The 27,293-nt window shown below is 36.7% G+C and overlaps 2 protein-coding genes across 4 annotated transcripts; one reads left to right on the top strand and one right to left on the bottom strand.

Moving 5' to 3' along the window:
- Positions 1–727: 727 nt before the first annotated feature.
- Positions 728–13,230, top strand: LOC132543534 (uncharacterized). 3 transcript variants are annotated; one of them, XM_060207050.1, is made up of 9 exons: positions 728–923; positions 1,840–1,950; positions 4,982–5,116; positions 5,538–5,744; positions 6,006–6,161; positions 6,553–8,625; positions 9,658–9,713; positions 9,955–10,006; positions 12,009–13,230. In XM_060207050.1, the coding sequence occupies exons 1-9, from the start codon at positions 914–916 to the stop codon at positions 12,395–12,397; spliced, it is 3,189 nt and encodes a 1,062-aa protein (XP_060063033.1). In that variant the 5' UTR covers positions 728–913; the 3' UTR covers positions 12,398–13,230. The 3 variants fall into 3 exon arrangements, with proteins under 3 accessions (XP_060063033.1, XP_060063034.1, XP_060063032.1); XM_060207051.1 differs by having other exon boundaries at positions 6,003–6,161; positions 6,583–8,625; XM_060207049.1 differs by having other exon boundaries at positions 6,003–6,161.
- Positions 13,231–17,684: 4,454 nt separating this feature from the next.
- LOC132543577 (eukaryotic translation initiation factor 3 subunit K-like) lies at positions 17,685–27,271 on the bottom strand. Its single transcript, XM_060207092.1, has 9 exons — positions 27,265–27,271; positions 26,819–26,891; positions 24,950–25,048; positions 24,342–24,462; positions 21,820–21,894; positions 21,483–21,549; positions 20,964–21,041; positions 18,831–18,956; positions 17,685–17,928 (listed from the first exon to the last, which is right to left on the bottom strand). The coding sequence occupies exons 1-9, from the start codon at positions 27,269–27,271 to the stop codon at positions 17,897–17,899; spliced, it is 678 nt and encodes a 225-aa protein (XP_060063075.1). The 3' UTR covers positions 17,685–17,896.
- Positions 27,272–27,293: the final 22 nt, after the last annotated feature.

Raw genomic sequence — 27,293 nt, 5'->3', positions numbered from 1 at the left:
GTATGTACAAGATTTAAACCTTATATCAAAAGAAACTTAAAGTTGGGTCATTTCAGTGTATGCTGAAAAGCAGACGCATGGAGATACACCAACACCACTCGATCTGTTGTAGACTGTGGCGAATTGTCACCTCCATGTAACGTCCACATAAGCTACATTTCCTCAAGTCGAGATTTTCCTCAGCTGATATCTCCTCAAAAACGGTTTGTATAAAATTTTCTCAAGGAACAGGAGGAAGGCATCGGCTAGGATGTCCTGAAATTCCTTGAGGAATTTTCATACAAGATATTTTCAAGGAGATATTAGCTGAGGAAAATCTGGGCTTGAGGAAATCTCAAGTTGAGATGTTTTATACAAGTGGGGCCTGGAGACATTGCACAAAGGGAAGTAACTGCTAGATGCGGTGCACGGTGCAAAATTTCATCCGAGCTGGTGCACGTGGCTTGTCTTTCCTGACACTGTCTGCGTTGCTGAAACGAAATCAGTTCACGATTACGAACTCATAAATGTCTATATTTTGTTTGAAATAACAGCATACCAGAGTTATTTAAAAGGATTTTGATTGCAAAGAAATTGAAATAAATAACATTTTAAAAGAATAACTACTGTATTAACATTTGTACTGAATGCAACAATGAAAAAGATAACGACCAATACGTCAGGTTAGTTACAGGGGGAATTCCCCAATGGAAATCCCTCGAAAAGAGATTCATGGATTGGGCGATATAGCAAATGTGATGAAGGTGGTTGAAATTATCAGATTTCATTGGCAGTTACCAAAATTTCCGTCAATCTGTTAAACCGATGCGGTTCTTCTGACTGACAATATTGCAAGTTTCCACTGAACGCAGCAAAGTGTTGTTTATTTGGCAAAACACAGTGTGCTTATCTCACGTCAACAGGTCGATGTAAAATGAAATTCCGTAAGTTGACCGACATACCTTTGTAGAGCAATGTAGACACTAAAATATACATAACAGTAGGTGCTTGTCAGTTGTATACCATCAACCAGTATGTCGTCACGCATCTTCATCGATCTAAGTGCGATCGCGATCAATCGCGGAATGTGTGGAATGCTTGTAACATTAGACACCTTGTAAACACCTGACAATGTGAGGTGGCGTTAGGGAGTTGATGACACCTTGGTATATATATGTGTGTGTATGACACCGAAGGATAGGGACATTGATGACGGAGAAACACTGATCGTGATACTAATGTAAGGTGGGAGATTTATGACAATGTAGATTGGAATATAGATGACAATGTAGGATCGGAATATAGATGACCATGTAGAATCGGAATATTGATGACCGTGTAGGGTTGGACTATTGATGACAATGTAGGTTTGGACTATTGATGACAATGTAGGGTTGGAATATTGATGACAATGTAGGTTTGGACTATTGATGACAATGTAGGGTTGGAATATAGATGACAATGTAGGATCGGAATATTGATGACAGTGTAGGGTTGGACTATTGATGACAATGTAGGGTTGGAATATTGATGACAATGTAGGTTTGGACTATTGATGACAATGTAGGGTTGGAATATTGATGACAATGTAGGGTTGGAATATTAATGACAATGTAGGGTAGGGAAATGTGGGAAACAGGGCCCCATTTTAGTAGTTATTTTTTCTCACATAATGCATGTGTTCCAGAGAGCGATAAAGTCTGTCTAAACAGGCAGCTCTCAGTTTTACATCATCTCGTATCACTTCATTCACTTTTTATGATACCCGAGTGTAGATGTATCTTTATTTACAGCAGACAGAGGTGAAAAATGTTTTTTTTTTTTTTTTTTACACTTTTTGTCTTATTTCTTTTATTGCAGGATTAATTTGTTGGAATGAAAAAGATGTTCATGAGAAAGCTGAAAGTTTGAGTCAGTCCCTGACAAATCGATCACTTCAGCTAGCCTTTTCTGGGATATTGGCCATACAGGGTAACTATCTATGGTTCTTTCTGTTTTTTCACGACATTAAAGGTCATGGACAACATTATTTTGTAGATAATGCAATTTTGATAAAGATATCACCTAGGTAGTATCCTGAATCGATTTTCACGATAGTTGTAGCAGAGTGCATTGGGCTACAGGTGAGTTTGATTACCTGTCTGCAGTTTGGCTTTTTCCGGTAGCTTTTGGAAATCTTCAGTGCCAAAACAAGTAACGAATCAATCGTGTTATCTCTTTCATGTCAGAAATATACCAGGATGAACACCTTGACACACCTGGACACAGGTGTGTATCCATGGTCACAACCTGGTGTCGAGACCTGTTATTTACCTGTATATTTTCATACTAAGGCTAAGCAGAGAGAGGATATTGTACCATTGTTATAAACCCTAATGTTAACTATCATGTGATGTACATAAGAATATCATGTGATAACATTGATTCTTCATCTCTAAATTCTGACTTATTAGATCATTTCATTATTATAGTAAATTAAAAAAAAGTGCAGGGACAGACAATACGTATACGTTAATCCCTGCTCATTGGTTGTATTTAGCCTCACCTGTCTTTGAAAGTATCTATGTACACTAAATACAGTGTCTTTGTCGTTAATACTTGACTACACAGTAGCTATTGATTTAAGTCTTCTTGTTCTAGGATAACAATTGGCAAACACAGAATAATAATTATATGATGTTTATACTTGCACGTGTATTGTCCTACATGTCAAAGTTGATGATGTTGTATAGTGTATGTATGTATGTGAAATCTGTACACTTACTCTAAAGATAAAGTTCAGCCCTGTATTTCTATTGTGACTTTCGTTCTGTATTTCATGTGTGGAACTGAGTAGTAGGCAAGAGTCCTGCTCTGTATTTTTTTTTGTTTTTCTATTGTAACTTTCATTCTGTATTTCGCGTGTGGAATAGAGTAGTAGGCAAGAGCCCTAATCTGTGACTTTTTTTGTTTTTCTATTGTGACTGTCGTTCTGTATTTCATGTGTGGAATTGAGTAGTAGGCAAGAGTCCTGCTCTGTGGTTTTTCTGTATTTCTATTGTGACTGTCGTTCTGTATTTCATGTGTGGAATCGAGTAGTAGGCAAGAGTCCTGCTCTGTGGTTTTTCTGTATTTCTATTGTGACTGTCGTTCTGTATTTCATGTGTGGAATTGAGTAGTAGGCAAGAGTCCTGCTCTGTGGTTTTTCTGTATTTCTATTGTGACTGTCGTTCTGTATTTGGCATGTGAAAACATGTGTAACAAGTAATAAACAAAACACAAATAAAATATCCAAGCATTGTAAAATTGAGGCAAATTGAAAGGACTATAAACTATGTTTGTACTGACTAGCAAAAAAGTAGTTAAATATATGAAATAATGCATGATGAAAGCATACCATATGCTGAAATAGCAATATTTTGTGATTTTGTGCGAAAAAGAAAAAAATATGTATGTACTACCTTATCCAGGTGAATGCACAGTCCAATTAACTAATTAGTGTCCTATCATGATCACAAATACTCTCCAAATGGCAGTTAGGCGGTTTGGTGTGTACTTAGGTAGACCAGGTAAAAGTTTGAAAGTTAACAGCGATGAATAATGTTATGAATATTGCATTTATCAAACACTTTATGTTAAGATAAGAATAAATTTCCTTTTGTAAACAAAATTTGAAAAAAGTGAAAAGTCAGTTCCCATCACTGAACTGAGTACAAGACGAAAATCACAAAATGAACAAATTCATACAGAATGATATTGTTTTCAGATATACAAAGTTGTCACTGTATGTCAATATTGATGTGCAGTGAAATTACTTAAATTTGCCTTACAATTCATCAAAGTACTGTATACCTATAATATTTGCCGAAACAACCAGACCAGGAAAAGATTCATCACTCGAATGATCATAACTGGACATGGTTTAGCTACTTTTAGGCTCAAACTGTTATAGTCTAACAACAAACCTTACCTTTTTGTAGTTTTATACGTGCTGGGCGTGCATATTTAAGAAATTATAGCCGATTTAATGTACACAGTCTTTATAAACACTACTAATGAACATGTTTCCGGTGGCGGAAGTGACATCACAAATGATTAACTAATGAGAATCCTTCATTTTCAAAAGAGAAAAAACACTAGATATTTTAACTTCCCCACATTTTTTCAGACAGAAATAATGCTACCTGTACATTGTGTAATTCACTGATCACTTTTTAAAGACATTATCTAATGATTTTTAATGAAAAGTTAAATTTTTATTTTAATTTCAGATGTACTTAGACATATTTTCATGAATTATAATGAAAAGTAATATTTTTATTTTAATAGCTGATGACCTTCAATAGTAATTTGTACTGATTTTCTCATTTCACCAAACAGCACATATTTCTATAATGGATTTTAATGTATCTACTGAATTCAGCTTGACCCCAATTATGCCAAGTTTGTACTCAATCTTATGAAAAGCAGACATGTAATTTCTGGTTCTCTACCATTGTGAAAGATCTTAGAGGAGCAAAAATAATTGTAGTGTCATTTCAATAAGATTGTATTTGTACTTGTATCATACTTTTCACAAGGTATAAGCAAAATGGCTGGAATCTGCTTGACTGATTTTAGAAACTGATACTAAAATACATTAAATATTGATGGATAACATCAATGTGAATCAAAATCTTCATTCAAAATAATTTCTTTTCCAAAACAGATTTTAACATTGCTTTCTCTCGTAATTATTTCATATGTTTGTCCATACCTGTACCACCTGCGTACCACTTCTGTCTTTAACAGTTTTGTTGTTCAATTTGTTGTTTACCTGACACTGATATTACACTGAATTTTACCTGATGACTTACTCAAAAAACAATTGCTCTATGCAAAAATATAGTTCCAAACTTCATCTGATATTACAGTGATTTTTTGAATTTTCATAAATAAAGTTGTTCATTACAAAATATAATATTGCTTATTTAAATATTTTTGTTAACATACCTTATGCAGTACCTTTCTGGTAAATTTTTAGGTGTCCAAGATGTCAGTGAGGCATGTGCTTTTTTGGGAAGTGAATTTGAAGGGACTACAATATTCATTTTGGACACAAATTTTGTTTCCCTTATGGAAAACAGGAAAGCTTTCAAGTTCTTTCAAAGAATAAGAGGTATGTGGATATTTATTTTTGAAACATTAACTTTTAGTAATTGTGACTTTATGATATAGTTGGGAAATTTATACCATTGATTTTGATTAATATTGGTTTCGATTTTGTCTCTTTGATCTTAATGCTTTATATTGAATAAGTATAATTGGGAAACATTTACAGTTCTTGAAGTCAGTCTTCGGTAATATCATAATTTTGTACATTTATATATATTTACTGGATGTATGAAAGTTATTTATGGTGGAAAGAAGAAACTGTTCGTCAGTAGATGATATATCTACTGGCGGTTAAGTACTTACCAGGCAAGAAGTCAACTTCTGTCATTTGTTAGGAGTCGGAGGTTACGAACATGTATCAAACAGTCTGCGCTTATTACTGGAGGAATACAGTTTCTATATTAAAGTTTTTTTTAATTTTTCAGAATGTATGTCTCCACGTCATAAGGGCCACATCTTGTTTATCAACCATGATGTCTCTCCAGAGGCACTGGAAGAATTTAAGAAGGATTTTGAACTACCAGAATACTTTCAGCAGTTACTTGTTCACTGTGCTGGCCATGGAGTGGAGGAAATGGGCAACCTTGTCTATAGAAGACTGATGTCATTTGTGGGTCCTACAGAGTCGGAAGGTAACGGTCAATCGCAGTAAACAGTAGAGTAAATTATGGGTCCCAACACTACTTAAGGTTCAAACACTTAAGGTGATAACTTTCTGATATTCTTATTTTCAATTTATCTCCCCCGCCCCCACCATGATTCTGATTTTTCTTGTTCATCTCCCCAACCCTGAATGCAAAATGTGCAAAAAGTGAAAAAAAAACCCCAAAAAACACATGCAAAAAATGCTTTAAAAATTCAATTTGTTAATCAAGTGCTTTTTTTATTAGCAGATGAACATATGAGATTGACACAAGGTATAATTGGAAATCCCATGGGCTCAGCCCTGGGAACTAACAGCTGGGAAAGGATGAGTGTGACTTCATTACAGGGTGATCAGACTTTTCCCAGTTTACCGTCACACTACCTGAGACAGAACTCAACAACTGGTATGTTTCTATCCCTTGGACAATTCTTGGCCCTACTAAATTCCGTTTAACGTTTGTTTACCAGATGTATATCTCATAGCATAGAGTGAAATTAATGAATAAGTAATAAATAAATACATTTTTATACACTAATAATATCTTTTATTTGAATAAACAGTTAAAAGAGCAATTATAAAACGAAAAAATGAGAAACACTCTGCATTGCAGCACACTTGTGTATACACACCCACTCTCATACACATAACTTAGTGAAATTGATACCTAAAGTAATACAAATATTGCACTCATATTTATATCCTTAAGAGTAACAAGGCCTGTCAACAAAGTGAAGGCTGCGGCAATGTCTCTGAACCATAACTTTACTTTGTATATTAAATATTATTTATTTCAGACTTTCCATTTAGTGGTGTTGACATTTCAGACTGTCGCATACCAATGGAACACCACTGTTCCATGTCATCTAGTGAATCAATGGACGGGATCAGGCAGCCTCCAGTTGGAAACTCAGCCCCAGGATCTCTTTCAAAGGGGCTGTCAAAGTCACTACCAGTGTCAAGCTCACCAAAACCCCAAAAGGACCCTATGCAATTCAGGTCTGAACCTGCACCGGATAGATATAATGGTCATGTGACAAGAAATAACCCTAGTCATATGTCTGGATATAACCCTGGTCATGTGACAAGAAATAACCCTAGTCATATGTCTGGATATAACCTTGGTCATCTGGCAGAATATAACAGTGGATATATTCCAGGACAGGCAACAGACAGGGGTTTTCCACAGAGAGTGCCTGAACAAAATCTGGAAGATGTTTTTCCCTCTGACGAGATGTTTTTATCCTCTTATCATCATCAACAAGAACAGCAGCAGTCTTTAGGAAGAAAGATGCAGCTTACTGTCGGTTCAAATGACAGCGGCGTTGGTAGGGAGTTGTTTGGTATACAGTTCATCAGTCACAATGAACTTGGTGCACAGGACAGTAATAGAAGCATAGCGTCCTCATATATCCTTGGAGACATGGAACATCTAATGGACAACCTAGATGAGAATGCCTTGCCATTAGGATCCCTAGTTAATTCAAGGAACGATGGTCAGACTGTGACATCGGGGTTCTGTGTGGACTGTAAGAAAATTAAAGAGTCTTCAGCTTTAAGAAATCCTCAAAGTGCTTCAGGAAATAATGACTTCTACATGGATGAGTCTGTAGCTCAATTTTCAACATATGGTCCGTCTGCTCTAAGAGGAATCTGCACAGAATGTGTACAGAAAAAGCAAAGAAGAAAATCAGACAGTATACCATCTATGGGATCAAGTACAGTCAATGCTATGATACTGAGTGATGCTAGTGGAAAGCTAGAAAATATACACAGAGAGCAGCAGCAAATGACATTCCAGGGTCAGAGGTCACGGCAGCATCAAGGGGCATTCCAAAGACAGGGGTTCAATGTGGGGCAAAGCCCATCGCAAAATGAAAAGGTAGACCAGTGGAAGATATCAGAAAATGGTCTAGGATTAAAACAGGGGCAGATGTCACAAGATCAAAGGTCATTACAACAAGGTCAGATGTTAAATCAGAGGCAGACATCACAGGATCAAATGTCAGTACCAGAACCTTTGTCACAAGGTCAGTTGGCAGAACAGATTCAGATGAATCGCATTGCGACAAAAATGTCTGACATTAGACTGTCAGGACCACAAAGTATTGCCCTGTCTGAGACTAACCGAGATATCAATGGCATTTTACAGGCATACAGAAGTAGGAATGTTGACCCAACTATTGCCTGTGGTGTTGGTCGAAGAAATTACTACCAGACAATGGCTACAAACTCTCCAAACCTGGGACAGCAAGGGCTGCAAGCGATGGTTACAAACTCACCAAACCTGGGACAGCAAGGGTTGCAAGGAATGGCTACAAACTCACCAAACCTGGGACGGCAAGTGCTGCCAGCAATGGCTACAAACTCACAAAACCTGGGACTGCAAGGGCTGCAAGCAATGGCTTCAAACTCACCAAACCTGGGACGACAAGGGCTGCAAGCAATGGCTTCAAACTCACCAAACCTGGGACGACAAGGGCTGCAAGCAATGGCTACAAACTCACCTAATATGGGACAGCAAGGGCTGCCAACAAATGTACAGCACCAGAAAAGACAAGGGGAGTGCAGGAGTTTTGAGACTAGCTTGGAATTTGTAGGAGACAAACAGACAGGACACGACATAAAGATGACAAATGTCTCCTGTCAGAGTATGACCTCTCCCCACAGTGCAAGGTCTCAACAGACGAATACCAGCTTGCCGATATTGGGGATGCCGATGGAGATGAACTTGTTATCAAATGTTGGTGGGATATCCCGAGGACCTCAGTCTTTACCTAGCAATGTGCAATCAAAGACTGTGGGCTACTTTATGCCCAACATCCGACAGGGAGACTGTAATGACCACTCCAGCATACAGTCAGAGACAGGTAATTTAAGATGTGTTTGTGATTTTAAGCTGAAACTGTCGTGTCAAAAAGGGGGTGCGCACTATACGCAGGTACATGCCATTCCGGGGGTTATCATTCCCAAGTTCTGCATCCGCCATATTGGATTACCTCCCTTCACATAGTCATATGTAAAAGTCGTCGGTCTTATATGATAGTTTGGAGATAAAAACAACAAAAAAATAAAATGTTTTAATCATCTGCCATTCACGCTAGCATTACGGTGAATCTAATTTTTTTTTCGTTTCCCGTCATTTTGATGATGTATCTTTGATGATGTATCTGTGGAATTCATGACCCGCACGCGCAGTTCTGTTGTAAGCGATGCCAGGAAGTTTTTCTCTCTCCAGGCGATTGTCGTTTTTGTCTGTTCATATATTTCATCGGACCGCCCATCCCACCGATGCCCAAAGTTGGTGACCCCATGACCTCTCTTGATCTGCATGACCCGCACGCGCAGTTCTGTTGTAACTGTCATTAACCGTTAATTATACAATCAGCCAAGCCTTTCATGCTTGTTAGGTCACCTGGGTAAATTTGTTTACTTAAGGTAATTACAGGTGTTAGGGTCACGCTCATTGTGGTTTCCTAATTATCAATGGATCAGACCACATCAACTGTTTCGTTGCAGTGACCAGTCAATTAAGTTTTCTGTAGATTTTGTTTTTTTTTTTTAATCTGATCTCCAAAAAGTACCTGCGCACTATACGTGAGTGCGCACTATACGCGAATATTTACGGTATTACAAAAATATGATACCAGGGTACATATTACTGTTGCTTGTAGAATTTTGTATAGCACCCCGTCCTTACTTTAGCTCAGTTTTATTTACTTTGAAGAGGCCATACAGTACTTGAACAATGAACAGCCAGTATTAAATGTCATTTTTTTCCAAGTGTCTTTGTTTACGGAAAAAATATATAAGACCTGAAATAAAACCAGGAACATAGAGAGCATTTACATGACATTATCATTGTATATTTGAATTTATTTATTGTTATATGTTTTGGATAGATAACAGCAAAAGGAATGGGGATGTCTCAAAAGCAGAATACGACCTGGCAAGAAAGGTTTGTATGGACTACTTGCATAAAGAATCAGTTTTTTATTGCAATTGCTTCATATTTATCTTTTGATGGACAAACCAATTCAAAGATTATAAAACACTTATGAGCATTAATGATTTTATAGTATCATTACTTTCTGGGGTAAATTAAGAGTCTGTGTAAGAATGAAAGTTAAATCTTTGGCATTTATTTTGTCATTCTTCAAGCTTGAAGTCCTCATGACATGAAACTTTTTATTTTTCAGGAGGATAGATCCAACAGTATGAAGAATTCCACCAATCATCGTGGACGTGACGGTTAGTTTGTTATTACTTCCTTTGATCTCTCGTCAACGCAGATGTAAGGGTATAACAAATCATCGACTGATTCTTAATTAAGAGTTTTAACCTTCAACAAGGACGAGTTCCAATTTAGTTTGCATTGTTGTTTGCCCATTTGCTGTAACAAAAAGTTAAAATCAACAGATATTGTTATTATCTCTCTTTTCCTGTCCATCCATCTGTCGTAAGTCTTCTCAATACTGCACATGTTATCTAAAACATCTCTTTCCTTCATGTCCTCAGGAGCTAAGTGAATATTAAGTGAATTCTTAAAATAATCATGCTTGTATAAAGTGGATAGTTTCACTATTTCAGCTTAATTGTTCAAATTGGAATTTTTGGATTGTTAAATTGGGTCAAACTCGGGGGTCATAGTTAAACATGGTCTTTTACTATAATACTGCAGTGAATAGTCCAGAACTCAAACGTATCCTATTGTTCGTTGCATCTGCTTGCATGGAGTGAAAAGATTAACAGGATTATGTTACAACCCTATTAGTACATTACCTGATGTTTATCACATGGGACCAATACAACATGTAGCAGTGTCCAGGTCTCATTTACTTGGTTAAAGCTCACCAATCAATAGTTCATAATAAATGTTAATTCCTGCCATTGATAAAAACAAACTTTCAAAGTGAAATTGACTCTCGGAAATATTAATCAGATTTGTCTCTACAAATATGTAGCAGTAAAATGTTCACAATGTGTTTTTTTTTTTTTAATTTTATGTGATCATTGATTTAATCTGACTAAGCTTTGAGCAACTAGGTGCCTGGTTGCCTTACGAGCAACAAGGGGCCTGGTAGGCTTACGAGCAACTAGGGGCCTGGTAGCCTTACTTTATGCCTCGACTAAGTCAAGTGGCAGAATGTCTGGCTAGAGATGAAAGAGATGAGGACATAGTCTATGGGACAGGACATTGTAAAAGTTGAGGACATAGTCTATGGGACAGGACATTGTAAAAGTTGAGGACATAGTCTATGGTACAGGACATTGTAAAAGTTGAGGACATAGTCTATGGGTCAGGACATTGTAAATGTTGTGGACATAGTCTATGGGACAGGACATTGTAAAAGTTGAGGACATAGTCTATGGGTCAGGACATTGTAAATGTTGTGGACATAGTCTATGGGACAGGACATTGTAAAAGTTGAGGACATAGTCGATGGGTCTGGACATTGTAAAAGTTGAGGACATAGTCTATGGGTCAGGACATGTAAATGTTGTGGACATAGTCTATGGGACAGGACATTGTGAATGTTGTGGACAAAGTCTGGGACAGGACATTGTGAAAGTTGAGGACATAGTCTATGGGACAGGACATTGTAAAAGTTGAGGACATAGTCTATGGGACAGGACATTGTGAAAGTTGAGGCATAGTCTATGGGACAGGACATTGTAAAAGTTGAGGACATAGTCGACAGGTCAGAACATTGTAAAAGTTGAGAACCCTGGAACCTTTTCAATGACTATGTACTTCAGCTGTTGCCATTTATAAAGAGAAAAAACCTTCATCTTCCTCAGCATATTACAGTCATTATGTGCCTCAGTTCTCAACCCCTGGAGATTTGGTCTATAATTGACCTTAAGTGACCCTCTCTAGTTCACAACCTGAAGGGATATGGTTAATGATAAGCTCTGAGATGTCCATCTCTAGTTCACAATCTCAAGGGATTCAGTCTTTGATTATCCCTCAAGTGTCTATTCCCAATTATCCACCCCAGGTGATTTGACCTGTGACTGAAGTGTCCATCTTCAATGTTCAACCCCTAGAAATTTGGTCTATGATTAACCCTAAAGTGTCTTTCTCTAAATAAGTTTTCAACCCCAGAGTATTTGATTGATGATTGTCCTTAAATGTCCATCCCCAGTTTACAATTTTGAGGGATATTGTCTTTGATTAGCCCTGAGGTGCTCATCACTATCTTAACCCCTAGAGTAATGGGAAGTATAGGATATCAATGTGATGTTTTAGATGGTGCATCAGGGGGAACAGACCCGGAGCCTACCAATGATGCCAGCGGAGCAGAGAATCAGGCTGATATATATGACCTGACTTTGTCCGTGTTTGAGTTTATTCGCGACCAATTGGACTGTTCCCAGATGTATAACTGGAGGAACCTGGCTGATCTACATGGTCTCAACTACCGCCAGATTCAGGACATTGAACAATTATGGAAGAGCCATAGAATCGAAAGCCCCTTTGTGTACTTAATCCGCACCTTCCAACGGTACACTGTCCAGCAACTTCGAGATGACCTACAGAGAATTCCTCGCTGTGATTTATTGGATCGTCTTAAGAAGTGGGAAATTGAGGGAAAGTTACCTCCATATTGTGCTGGTCTTTTTACCAGGCCTTCATAGCCTGAGAACTTCTTGCACATCAGAATTAACCAGTCTTTCTTATGTAGTTTTTCAGATAAAGCTGATTGTAAATAGCTCTGATGAGATTCAGGTCCATACACAATGTCCAGAATTCATTAGAACTCAGATTCTTGTGATTTGAAAATGCAACTTGAAATCAGGTTTCCCATTTCCACTAACCACCAATCTGGTTTCCTCTTTTCGAGCCATCATTGTTCCATTTTCCATCAACCACAAAGCTTTTTACGCATTTTCAAACCATATTGTGATTGTCAATTCCTTAGAACTGATTTACCCAACCAGACTGACAATCAAGATATTTACATTTCAGTAAATTTGGTTGGATCATAGATACTCCACATTATCATACATCATACAAGGAAGATCTTAATACATGATGTTGTTTACAAAAACATAATATATATTTTCTTTTATCAAGTTTGTCTATTTTCATGTTAATCATTATTTAATAATGTACATTGTTAATGTTCTTAAATTTTCTGTACATGTGTTAAAATACAGAGAAGACCTCGTAAGTTGAAATAACTAGTGTCTAATCCTTTTGCTATTACACTTGGCAATAAAATATGTTTCAACTAAAATATCCTTAATTCTGAACAGAGTTTGAAAATTTTATTCATAGGCTGGTGAAATGGCAGTACAGATTTTGAAAAATTGTGCGAAAAACAGCAGTACAGGAGTTTGATCAGAGCCCTAACAGTACAGGGGTTTAATCAGAGCCCTAACAGAACAGGGGTTTGATCAGAGCCCTAACAGTACAGGGGTTTGATCAGAGCCCTAACAGTACAGGGGTTTGACCAGAGCTGTAACAGTACAGGGATTTGATCAGAGCCCTAACAGTACAGGGGTTTGATCAGAGCCCTAACAGAACAGCGATTTGATCAGAGCCCTAACAGTACAGGGGTTTGATCAGAGCCCTAACAGTACAGGGGTTTGATCAGAGCAATAACCAGGGGCATAGCAAGCCTAGCAGAAATGTGTAAGCCCAGACGAGGGGTCTGAATTGCATGATTTCAAAGATGTTTTGAATCGTTTTCCGAGACAGTTTTTTTTATTTATTTAACAACAAACTTCAACCCCTGATATTTATTTTCAACCTTAGTTTTGTAATTTTGTCCAACATACCCTATGCACGGATTTTTTTTATGTGTAAGCCCGGGCTTTTTCTTTCTATGGAAGCTACGCCCCTGATAACAGTACAGGGCTTTGATCAGAATTAAATATGGTTTTTAATGTAAATAATTTAATTTGATGTCTGATGATGTATGTCCACTTTGTTACCAATGTACACAGCATTTAATGTGAATACATTGCATGATTTTAATGCATGAAAAAATAAATCAAGCATTTATTTAGTACTTGGGAAATCCTTTGAAAAGAAATTTTGAACAATGAAATTTTCCAATTAATGATTTTTTTTCGATGTGTGTATACTTGGTTGTTATATTATTATCTACTGAGCATCTCTTGTCCAGACAAGTATATAAAATTGATTTTAAGGTCAAGTAAAAAAACAAAGGATGTAGATATACAGATCTATTATATCTAAGTCCATGAAAATACATACCATGTTGTACATAAAATATATTGAAAATATAGCTGTAGATATGATAGATAGTTCACTAAAACTGACCTTTGTCATATCCTAAAAAAATGAGAGAGAAAAACCTGTTCTTGAATGTACAATTGTCTCATTATAAATAAATAAAGTGTCATATTTTTGGTGATGAAATCCAAATTTATATTCTCTTTCACATTTTTATAATGATTCCATTTTGCTTTTAGATGATTTTAATTTTTACCTTTTAAAGTGTTTCATGTGCTTTAATACAATCATGTGTGTTTAAGTGATATAGGGGCTGCAATGGCCCAGTTAATTAGAGCATTGCTGAATATCTGAGGTGTGTGGGTCGATACTCTCTGGCACCTTAGGCAGTTCAGGGGGAGATAAATCCAACAAACAGAATGTGATGTGTTGTTTGTTTGTCCCTACAATGTATTCACTGGTTATTCAGGCACTAGATATATAAAATATGTTCCATTCGTGCATGGATTTCTCATTTTTTTTTTTTTTAGGTTGAAAGATGCATTTCCATAAACATTTGTACAAGGTAATCTCTCTCAATAATTCAATAATTATAATGCATTGGATGTCTTTTAATAGTCAATTATTGTAATTTGCATTAAAAAAAAACAACGAAAAAGAACGTGAAAATAAAAGTTTTTAAAAAAGTAGAAAATCTAAAAGCAAATGAAAATGAATTCAATGTTGAACACATACTTACGGTAAACATATAATTTCCATGTGTTCAAATTTTCATGAGATTTCTTTGAACATGACAGCTGTGAAAGAGGTTTGCAATTTCCTAAAAGAATAATGAATGTATTTTTTAGAGTGTCTCCCTCAAACTGGCATAAGTAGCAAGCATTCATGGAACTTTATGTTTGTCAACTGTTTTAAGATTTGTACAGAAGTAAAACATTGATGCTCATGGTATGCTCTGAATGTAATAAAAGTATGAAATTTCTTAACTATTCTTGTATCTTTTAAAAATGTTCACAGCAGTAGCTGGATGGCTATTATATGATACAATTAATGATTAGTATATCCACAACCCAGTTTATAAACAGACTCATGTTGTTCCTTGGCTGACGACAAGTTGGTGCCACACCACATACTCAGTAAACATTTTTGGTTTGATGACCATTTTACTTTGAGGACAATTTCATCTCAATGCAGTATAACTCACAGTCACCACCCTCAGAAAACATAAGACATGTATGATTGTAGATCATAGGTGAAATTAGTGTTTTGAGGGAACATCTGTGCATTTGTCGAGAAATGAATGCAGGCTGTTCTGTCAAAAAATATAAAATGTTACAAGACAATGATGAGCTTATAGTTCAGTAATTGCCAATAGTAATAGTCAAAAGTTCACTAAGAAAATGGAACACCAACAGGAAAAAAGTCAGGATGAAGCACTGGTACATGTGTATTACCATGGGGACAATAAAGCTTTTTTGGTGAATTAGGTCTCCTAAATGCCCCATTTGTAGGTTACATATATATCCTCATTTTCTAGAGGATGTTGCACATTTTGTCTCCTAGTGTAGTAGAATAAAGCAGGCCCTATTCTTGGAGTTTGGGCTCTTGGACATCTCTAACAGAAGAAATCAGTATCATGTACATGTGTTTATTTATAATATCCCAAACTATTAGATGACTTTGAGCATAAAACATAATTCACTTTGATCTTATGTTAACTCTTTGAATTTCAATTACAAAATTTGTTTAGCCTAAAAAATGACACATTACCTTGAACATGCATATCATATACTGCCACAATTTTTTACTGAGGTTGACCTAACTTCCACACTTAAAGTTTTTTTAAACCATTTCAACAGAATATACAATTATTCAAATGAATTTCTCAGTTTCCAAGGTATGCATTAACAAGATGGTCTCATGTGGAGGTCCTTGAGCATGCAAACAGGCTTTTGATGATTTTTGTGGCAATACCCTGTAGAAGGATCCTATAGGCCACTTCTGGGCACTTACATATTTAATAAAGAGGATCAGATATCAATATAACCATTACAGATGTCAGAAAATGAATTTCATCCCCCAAATGAATATTGAAATTTGATCAAATCTTCAATGTGCCTTCCTGAATGGAATCGCAGATTTGACATAACTGCTGTTCTCTACAGATAAAATTAAAAAAAAAAACTCTTTTGTCACACTTTTTATTCATATGGTAACCAGACCTTGTAAGTGACAATTTCATGGTTTTACCTTTGCCTTGATGATAGAACTGACCTTTCGTTGTCTTGGCTGACTGGTCAACTCTTTGACTAAATACAAGGTTAAATAAATGCATTAAGAAGTGATCTGGATGCTGAGAAGAGGTAAATACGTCTTTTAGGATTCATGTATTGTTATTCAAGACAGATTTTTATTTAACAAAAATGACTCTTGGGGAAAGAAAAAATTGAAGTTAGGATATTGATCGCATTTAATCTTGAAACAACATTGGCAAAACATATTTACCCAACATCTATATTTAGAGATCTTCAGATATAATTTGATCCCCGTGACGCAGAATATAGGTAAAGTGTCTTTATCACTAAATGGTGGGCTATTCAAATCGCCTCTGTTCGTGGTCATCCACCTGTAAACACTTTTTATTGCTATTTCTTGATGAATGTTTCTAAAATTTTGTCCCTAGTTGTGCCCTATAATTTTGTGTCTGATTAGAAACACAAAATGACTGACAGGTGGCCATCATGGATTTTTACCTTGAAGTTTGTTATCACTATTTCTTGAGAAGTATTGGATGGATCTCTCTCAAATTTCATATGTAGGTTTCCCTTGGTCCCTAGTTGTGGTTGCTTGATTATATAAGTGATCAGAAAAACAAAATGGCTGAAAGAAGGCAATCTTGTATTTCACCTAGTAAAGTTTACTATGGCTATTTTCTGAGAAGTAGCAGATGGATCTTACTCAAATTTCACACAGGTTCCCTTTTGTCCCTAGTTGTGCCTGTTTGATCTTGAAATGATCAGAAAAACAAAATGGCTAACAGGTGGACATCTTGGATTTAAAAAATGAAAGTGTGTTATCAATATTTCTTGAAAAGACACAGTCCTTGTTGTAGTACTGGATGGATATCTTTCAGATTTCATTATAAAGTTTCCCTTACATTCCTAGTTGTGCCCACTTTATTTTTGACTGATTTGAAAAATAAAATGGCTTCCAGACGACCATCTTGGATTTGGCAGTTAAAGATAATTATCGCTATTTCAGCAAATAAATGTTTAAATTGTTTATCATTAAGAGCAAAAACTGAGAAGAGAAAAGAATGGAAAATATAAACTTTTAAAGAACAAATGAAGATCAGACAATGGTGGATACCAAGACCCTCTGTGATCTCTTGTTTTGACAACCTGACAGCACTTACACTCCTTATAATACTAATTGAATATGTATCCAATAATTTCAAATTTTTGGGCTGTCAAATTATTCTTTAATTATTAAGAAAGAGTTGGTTTGATGCAGTTTTACAGATTGTTTGGGTTTACTATATCTAACTGTAAATTTGTATTAAGAGGGGTTACCACTTTGTGATTATTTTGAAACCAGAAAGACATTGAGTTTCTTGTCCTGTCATAAGCTCACTAGCCAATCAACAGAGACAAAATTAAATCCTTTTAAATACTCACTGGGCAGAATTTTCAACCGGTTATCAAAGTGAGAAAAGACCACTGTAATTACATGATGGTACTTTATTAGTTTGAATAGAAAATTGTTTTCTGCAGATGTTTATGTATGCTGATTCCAAAGTAAGTTGTTAGATTTTAGCTCTACTCAGCATCACAGTGAAAAGTCCAGTAGAACCGAATACATCACCATAAAGAAATAAATACAGCTGCACTAAGTTTTTTTTTTCAATTCACATTATGAATCTCTGTCACAGTTCAGCGACTAGCAGCCATGATACCTGATACACCTGAAAGAGTAAATACACAAACTTAGTAAATATACATCTATACAGACAACAGAAAAACCTCACTTTCCATACAAGTTAATACATTTGTTTCTGGGAAAGGTATTGGAAGATTTGCAAATTCTGTACTTCTCCTGAATACCTTAAATAAAAGTGGAGTTGATAAATCAAGATAATGTTTTGTCAATGTATGTATCTGATATAATCCTTTACTGAAAAACTAAGCTAAATGGTTCCTAAAAAGAAGATTTATGAAACACAAGACCCCTTTGACTGCAGTGAATGAAATTAATAAGCCTGATTGGATTTGTGGAATCTTCTAAAGATATTCATTAATAAGAGCCAGCTAAGGCTATTCCAGTAAAACATCTATTGGTAACTCATCGCTGGACTCCATCTGTTTAGTGGTACCACCAATAATAATAAACATTATTTATTTTACAACAATTGCGAAGTAAGTTTTTCCAACTTATATTTATAACTCTTGTTGGCTTGGATGGAAGCATGTGAGGGGTCTTACTGTTGGAGGAAACAGGAGTACCCTGGGAAAACCCACGTGGTTGGGAAGGTGACCCCATACCTTTCCACATCCATTCTGGGAATTGAACCCCGGACGGCTAGGTGAAAGGTGAGTGCATCACCACTGTGCCACCCAACCACCAATAGAATTTAATCAATAATCTGTTAAGACCTAACCAACAGGAATCCAAACCATGGACAGAAGTGATTTAGTTTGGAGTGGTGGGGTCAAGTAGATGTGTCACTGGAATAGCTTTCAGGTTCTTCCGGATGAGGTGCAAAATTTATTCTTCAGCGAAGATAGTCATCAAAATCAGTAATACAATCAACCCATTTTTTCTACCAAGTTAAGAATTTCTTAAAGTCCATGAAAATCTAAGACTTACTTTCAAATGTGATTTTTTCTGTGATGTTTTTTGTTTTGACATTTTCCTCTTGATTCAGGATGAATACATTGCCATCGTTTTGAAGAGTCCAGCCATATTTACTGATCCACTGTCGTACCTGGTCCTCTGTCAACAGAAATAAAATGACACCTGTCATGCATTTTGACAAAACACACAAAAAAAAAAAAAATCATCAATAACTTCTCACCACCAACTTAAATCATTTACCTTTCCTAAATAAGAGAAATATAGCTGCAGAGTCAACATTGCACAGAAACGATTTACCCCACCAAAATACATAACACTTACCACGGGAATACTCCACCAAAATACATAACACTTACCACGGGAATACTCCATCAAAATACATAACATTTACCACGGGAATACTCCACCAAAATACACAACATTTACCACGGGAATACTCCACCAAAATACATAACATTTACCACGGGAATACTCCATCAAAATGCATAACATTTACCACGGGAATACTCCACCAAAATACATAACACTTACCACGGGAATACTCCATCAAAATGCATAACATTTACCACGGGAATACTCCACCAAAATACACAACATTTACCACGGGAATACTCCACCAAAATACATAACATTTACCACGGGAATACTCCACCAAAATACATAACATTTACCACGGGAATACTCCACCAAAATACACAACATTTACCACGGGAATACTCCACCAAAATACATAACATTTACCACGGGAATACTCCACCAAAATACACAACATTTACCACGGGAATACTCCACCAAAATACATAACATTTACCACGGGAATACTCCACCAAAATACACAACATTTACCACGGGAATACTCCACCAAAATACACAACATTTACCACGGGAATACTCCACCAAAATACACAACATTTACCACGGGAATACTCCACCAAAATACACACCATTTACCACGGGAATACTCCACCAAAATACACAACATTTACCACGGGAATACTCCACCAAAATACACACCATTTACCACGGGAATACTCCACCAAAATACACAACATTTACCACGGGAATACTCCACCAAAATACACAACATTTACCACGGGAATACTCCACCAAAATACACAACATTTACCACGGGAATACTCCACCAAAATACACAACACATGCCACGGGAATACTCCACCAAAATACACACCATTTACCACGGGAATACTCCACCAAAATACACAACACATGCCACGGGAATACTCCACCAAAATACACACCATTTACCACGGGAATACTCCACCAAAATACACAACATTTACCACGGGAATACTCCACCAAAATACACAACATTTACCACGGGAATACTCCACCAAAATACACAACACTTACCACGGGAATACTCCACCAAAATACACAACACTTACCACGGGAATACTCCACCAAAATACATAACATTTACCACGGGAATACTCCACCAAAATACATAACATTTACCACGGGAATACTCCACCAAAATACATACCATTTACCATGTGAATACTCCACCAAAATACATACCATTTACCACGGGAATACTCCACCAAAATACATAACATTTACCACGGTAATACTCCATCAAAATACATAACACTTACCACGGGAATACTCCACCAAAATACACAACATTTACCACGGGAATACTCCACCAAAATACATAACATTTACCACGAGAATACTCCACCAAAATACATAACATTTACCACGGGAATACTCCACCAAAATACATACCATTTACCATGTGAATACTCCACCAAAATACATACCATTTACCACGGGAATACTCCACCAAAATACATACCATTTACCACGGGAATACTCCACCAAAATACATAACACATGCCACGGGAATACTCCATCAAAATACATAACATTTACCTTGGGAAAGTAAGTGTTTGTAAAGTTTCTGGTTTGAATAGGCTGTCAGACTATTTCACCTCATCTCCTTTGTGTTAAATCCACACACATTTTCTCTACTTTAGATATCACAAACCTCCTAAACTCCTTCTGAAGTACCAATGAACATATAGTCTTCAGACTGTAAATTTGAAATTTACCTTAAAAAAAAACAGTTGTGTTCAGAATTATCTGCCCTTTGTGGAGTGATCACTACAGATAACTACTGACCTGTGACATCACCTAACAGCTCCATTAGCGTGTGAACTGGTATCGTCTGATAGGTTGCTCCGATCACATGACACACAACTGTAACATCAAAACAAATCCTATTGTACTGTTGGTACTGTCCTTCCATCATTAAAGTCATTAAGCACATCAGACTGTCATATGCAAAATGTTTTTCCTATATTTTGAGAGTATCAGAGATAAAATATTTTGCTACTGAGATTTCAATGTAATAGAAACTTGAATGTTGCAGAGTATTGATTTTATTTATAAGACAGAGGATCCCCATCAAATCTGCCTAATATCAATAGCCGCATCTGAGATGTTTATAATGAATATTTTAATAATGAAGACTTATGACATATATACAGAACATACACTTCAGTAAGTTATATAATATTTATCCTAATAAGCATAACTTTGATAAAATATTTTTAAAAATGAAATCTATGTATAAAAAGCATGACACAAGCATGTTACTTATCATTCTTTAGAATACATGTCTGTTTATTCTGTACTTACATTTCCGTATTGAATCATCAAAGCCTTTTATGTTTGAGGTTACTAAAGGGTTGGTTTTTAACTCTTTCTGTAATAAATAAACAAATCTACTATTTTTTCTGTATATAAATAATTATAAGAAGTAAATTCATCAATTATGGTAAACAAGAGGACCATGGGTCTTCACTGTCATGTAAAGATTCTATATATGATACAGCAGCTACAGTTTTACGAGTAAAGGCAAACGAGGCCCAAAATCGCTGACCTGTTTTATATCTGTTGGATAATCTTTAATCGTGAAATATTATAAGTTATTACAATATTGTAAGCCCTGACAAACATCTGTTTGTTTACTTACCCAGAATTCATGAAATTGGCAGGTTTCCAACAGATCTGCTAAATGTATGACGGGGATGATAGCTTCTTCATCATGCTGTAAATAGGAAATTTACGTCAACTTCAAATAACTAATATACATTCTGAGGTCAATGACACCTGTAAACAAAAAGACTGACATCTGACTGATGTTGTGTAACACATAAAAAAATGTTCACTCCAGAAGCTCTAGTTTACACTGGCAAAGGTGCTGTACACAAGTATGCTGTCAGTGTAATTAACTTTTTTTCCCTACATTACAAACACAATTCAATATCTTAAACAAATTCTTTATAGACATTTAAACATAATACAGTGGAAGGTGGGTGAGAGTACTGGGTCCTTACAGAGAGAAAGGTCTGTGTCTGGAAGGTTGGTGAGAGTACTGGGTCTTTACAGAGAGAAAAGTCTGTGTCTGGAAGGTTGGTGAGAGTACTGGGTCTTTACAGAGAGAAAAGTCTGTTTTCGAAGGTTGGTGAGAGTACTGGGCCTTTACAGAGAGAAAAGTCTGTGTATGGAAGGTTGATGAGAGTACTTGGCCTTTACAGAGAGAAAGGTTTGTGTTTGGAAGGTCGGTGAGAGTACTGGGCCTTTACAGAGAGAAAAGTCTGTGTTTGGAAGGTTGGCAGTGTTTCAGATTGGGCCCAGCCATCGGCCAATGGCCGAAAAAAATGAAAATGGCCGAAAAAAAAAGGAATTTGGGACATAAAGGCTGGAAGTATTTCAGGTTTTCAGACTAAATGGCCGATAAATTTTCCATTGAATAAGACGATAAATTTCAGCAATTAATCGGTTCGTCAAAATACTCTCATTCAAGGCCTAACGAACACAGTTCGACTGGATTCCGACCATCTATTCTCTGAATGCATGTCGTGGAAGCGCTTCTTAATCTTTCACTCAGAACACCTCGCCTAACCCTTCCAACGTAGTTTCTAAAGAAAACGACGAATGGTATTCCGAACGTTTCTATCGCTCAGACGCTTAAAATAAAAACAACATGGCGCCGAAGAAACGAAAGTACATTGAAGAGGGCCAAAAAACGTTATTTTCTTGCGGTGTTATTAGACCAACACCGGAACAGGACGAAACAATTATAATTACCAAACAATAAGAAAATAAAACCACAACAGCCAGAAAATTTCAGCAAAAATGGTTACAACAATTTAAATGGCTGATGTACTCTACTTCTGTGACTGTCTTGTGCATAAAAATAAATGTTTATCGTTTGACTGTGGCCTAAATGTTTTTGTTCTTTCAGACAAAATGGCCTTAGAAAATTTCAGTCTTTAGGACATCTGTCCTAAAGAAAGCTGGGCCAATCTGAATCACTGGGTTGGTGAGAGTACTGGGCCTTTACAGAGAGAAAAGTCTGTGTCTGGAAGGTTGGTGACAGTACTGGGCCTTTACAGAGAGAAAAGTCTGTGTCTGGAAGGTTGGTGACAGTACTGGGTCTTTACAGAGAGAAAAGTCTGTGTCTGGAAGGTTGATGAGAGTACTTGGCCTATACTGAGAGAAAAGTCTTCTTTTGGAAGGTTGGTGAGAGTACTTGGTCTATACAGAGAGAAAAGTCTGTGTTTGGAAGGTTGGTGACAGTACTGGGTCTTTACAGAGAGAAAAGTCTGTGTCTGGAAGGTTGATGAGAGTACTTGGCCTATACTGAGAGAAAAGTCTGTTTTGGAAGGTTGGTGACAGTACTGGGTCTTTACAGAGAGAAAAGTCTGTGTCTGGAAGGTTGATGAGAGTACTTGGCCTATACTGAGAGAAAAGTCTGTGTCTGGAAGGTTGGTGAGAGTTCTGGGTCTTTACAGAGAGAAAAGTCTGTGTATGGAAGGTTGGTGAGAGTACTGGGCCTTTACAGAGAGAAAAGTCTGTGTTTGGAAGGTTGGTGAGAGTACTGGGTCTTTACAGAGAGAAAAGTCTGTGTTTGGAAGGTTGGTGAGAGTACTGGGTCTTTACAGAGAGAAAAGTCTGTGTCTGGAAGGTTGGTGACAGTACTGGGTCTTTACAGAGAGAAAAGTCTGTGTTTGGAAGGTTGGTGAGAGTTCTGGGCCTTTACAGAGAGAAAAGTCTTGTGTTTGAAAGGTTGGTAAGAGTACTGAACCTTTACAGAGAGAAAGGTCTGTGTCTGGAAGGTTGGTGACAGTACTGGGCCTTTACAGAGAGAAAAGTTTGTGTCTGGAAGCTTGTTGAGAGTACTTGGCCTTTACAGAGAGAAAAGTTTGTGTCTGGAAGGTTTGTAAGAGTACTGGGCCTTTACAGAGAGAAAAGTCTGTGTCTGGAAGCTTGTTGAGAGTACTTGGCCTTTACAGAGAGAAAAGTTTGTGTCTGGAAGGTTGGTGAGAGTTCTGGGCCTTTACAGAGAGAAAAGTCTGTGTTTGGAAGGTTGATGAGAGTACTTGGCCTATACTGAGAGAAAAGTCTGTTTTGGAAGGTTGGTGAGAGTACTTGGCCTTTACAGAGAGAAAAGTCTTGTGTTTTGACGGTTGGTAAGAGTACTAGGCATACCTTTGATGACTCTATCAGACATTTACATAAAGTAAAGTCTGTGTGTGGGAGGTTGGTGAGAGCTTTCAACAAGATCTGTGCAGCCACAGCAGGTTGGTAGTGATTAGGGTTGAACTGGTATCTGTTAAAAAGGAAACATAATCTGTCAGCATAAACTGTACACTTAAATGTTCCACTCACAATAAATATTCCTTCAGCAAAATGATAAATGAGTGTTGCTTCATCTCGCAGTTTAAAAAAATGAACTTTTACATTAAATCACAGCACTTAGAAATAAATATATCAAGTTCTTTTAAGATTGTTGAATTTCAATCTATAAAAAAGAAAGGTAGTATGGGACTATAAGTACAAATCTAAGATTTAGACCTCTGCACAAGAATTAGTCACAACTGTAATTACTTTGCATCACAGAGTTTAATCTGTGACAGCTCAAAAAATGTTCACATTACCATAAAACTGGCATATCGGGCTCTATTGGGCTTTTGACTCATGGGCCTATTGCTGAATATGGTAGGTTTACTCATTCATAAACTTCACTGATTGCTATTGATGTGAACATAAGATGTGTTGTTATAATATTTCACCAGAAATGTAGTTTAAAAACTTACAATTTAAGTACAGCAAGGTTAGCCTCCAGGTCGTAGGTATTTTCCTGTGCTTGTGCTGCTATATATTTCTCTAGAGTTTGTAGATTTTCTGGATTGTATCTGAAAATTATAAATAGAACATATAGATGTTATAATCTTAAGTAAGCAGTGTTCCCTCTTAGTTAACAACACTAGACTTTCAACACTGGTCAGATATTTTTAGAGATAAAGTGACATTAAAATCTGGAGCCAGGTTAGTCTCATCATCCATACATGATTTTAATTTGAACTTGGTTGCGGTTCACCAAGACAAAAAATACCCTTCTTGAAATAGATTCTGAGGAAAATGAGAGGCTAAATCCTGATTATCAAATGACAATAATGTAAAATGTTTGTGCTGCACAATCAATCAGGGACATCCCCTGTATCTAAGTTCAAACACAGGTCATAGAAAATGTTGTACTTGATTGTATTTTATATTTCTTGTCTTCAGAAGAAAAGCACTAAACCAGACTAACATGCATATTTTCTTAGCCAGGAGTACCTAACATCACTATGATGCATTGTTTTTAACAGTGTAAGCTTAAATGATCCCACTCAATGTTCATTTTAAATATCAACAAAGACAGAATTAGTGTTTCCAAATATTAACTCAATGAGACACAAGTTACAACAAAGGTAAATCTATTAGGAATAAACATTGTCACTAGCAACACCCCTGTATAGTGATGATGCACTTTCTGTTGCAAATGTTTAGAAGAACAGGTTTCTCCTTCAAATTATCCCATATTTGAGCAGGAATGTATAATACAGAGGGATAAGAAATTTATTATTTATTTCCATGAGTCCTTTTTAAAATTTAATGCTAAAAAAACCGGTTCCTAAATAGAGAATTTAAGTATATCCTGAAATTCTATGAGTCATGTAATTATTTCAAACGCAGCAAGACTAGGTATATTAATAGAGGGCAGAGCCCTCTCCCTGACCCGAAGCGAGAACAAAGCTCTCCCTATGGGTAACACCTATACAAGCACTGAACAGTACTAAATTCCTTTACTATCCATGGGATTTCATTTTCGTGGTCCGGTGGAAACATTGTCATGGATTCATATGCAAGGTCGCTGCCACAGGGTTTTAGGAGGCTGGCCTGCCCTGTACATGTAGTCGTGTACGGAACATTATTACGGACTGGATTGGTGTAGGCGGCCAAATGATCAAAGTAGCCGGTCAAATTGGCCGGCAACCGGCTCTTATGGAAAACCCTGCTGCCATATTGAATCTCGAAGAATATCTCCCAGCAAACCTTACGTTTATTTTTAATTGCAAAATGCAAATATGCATGTTCATTTACAAGCTCAAAATACACTCATATCGGCATATCGCACTAACTTTGCGTTTTTCTTTCAACATTACTATGACCGGTCAAAATACACATCGTCAATTCGACTGTTAAAAATCGGAATTTCTTTGGTACAACCTATGATTGTACATAGGGATATATGCTCCGCCCTCACTAACGGCTGTGCCGTAAAGCATAGTATAACAGATAGGCCTATATGAGGGCAATCCTGATTTAAGGGAGGCAACTCGATAAGAAACCGTTCACAAATATTTCATGATAAAAAAACTTTAAATGTCGGTACTTTTGTCTACTAAAGCTAAATTTAAAATCGGTCATATTCTTTTAATAGCCGAATTGAGTACATCAGAAATGTGTATGCGCTTTGATTTAATAGAATGAACACGAGACAAACAAATAAAAACGTCAAGATGGAGTCATAAATATTTACTGATGTAAGGGCGATATCAGCAGATACTTATTGGATAGTATATTACTCTTATCATTGATGGTGATGTTGTTGTTAAAACATTCAATGTGCACATACTTACCTATCAATGCCTTTCAATAAGGCCGCTACATTTGCTCTCATCGCTTCGGCCATTTTCACGTGTGTGTAAAATTCTACTTCCGGATGGAGTCACTAGATAGAGGCTAAAGTCAGGAATACACTTGAGCATGCATTCGGGCCACTCTCCGGGCTTTAACCCGATTTAAACGGTTAAAATGATCGGAAATCATCTCACCATACACAAACGCACATATACCGGATAATTGAACTGGTATGATGTTTTCAGTTTCAGAATTTCCTGTCCAGCTCAAAACAATAACCTAAGAATAAGATATCATCCATTTTACTCAAATATTATTACATGGAAATGATGTGAGTAAACCGACCCTGCTATATCCAGCAAGTTAGATGTGGACAGGTACGGCTTGGGCCGTCAATCTGCACGTGCCGAATATTCAGCATTCCTGTCTCGGTTCCGATTCGCACCCGGCATTTTTTCTTTTGAGTTCCATCAG

This window comes from Ylistrum balloti, unplaced genomic scaffold, assembly GCF_031769215.1.
Source record: "Ylistrum balloti isolate Yb309-2 unplaced genomic scaffold, AGI_CSIRO_Ybal_v1 Utg369758, whole genome shotgun sequence".
NCBI lineage: Eukaryota > Metazoa > Mollusca > Bivalvia > Pectinida > Pectinidae > Ylistrum > Ylistrum balloti.
This window is presented reverse-complemented; position numbering and strand designations above follow the sequence as displayed.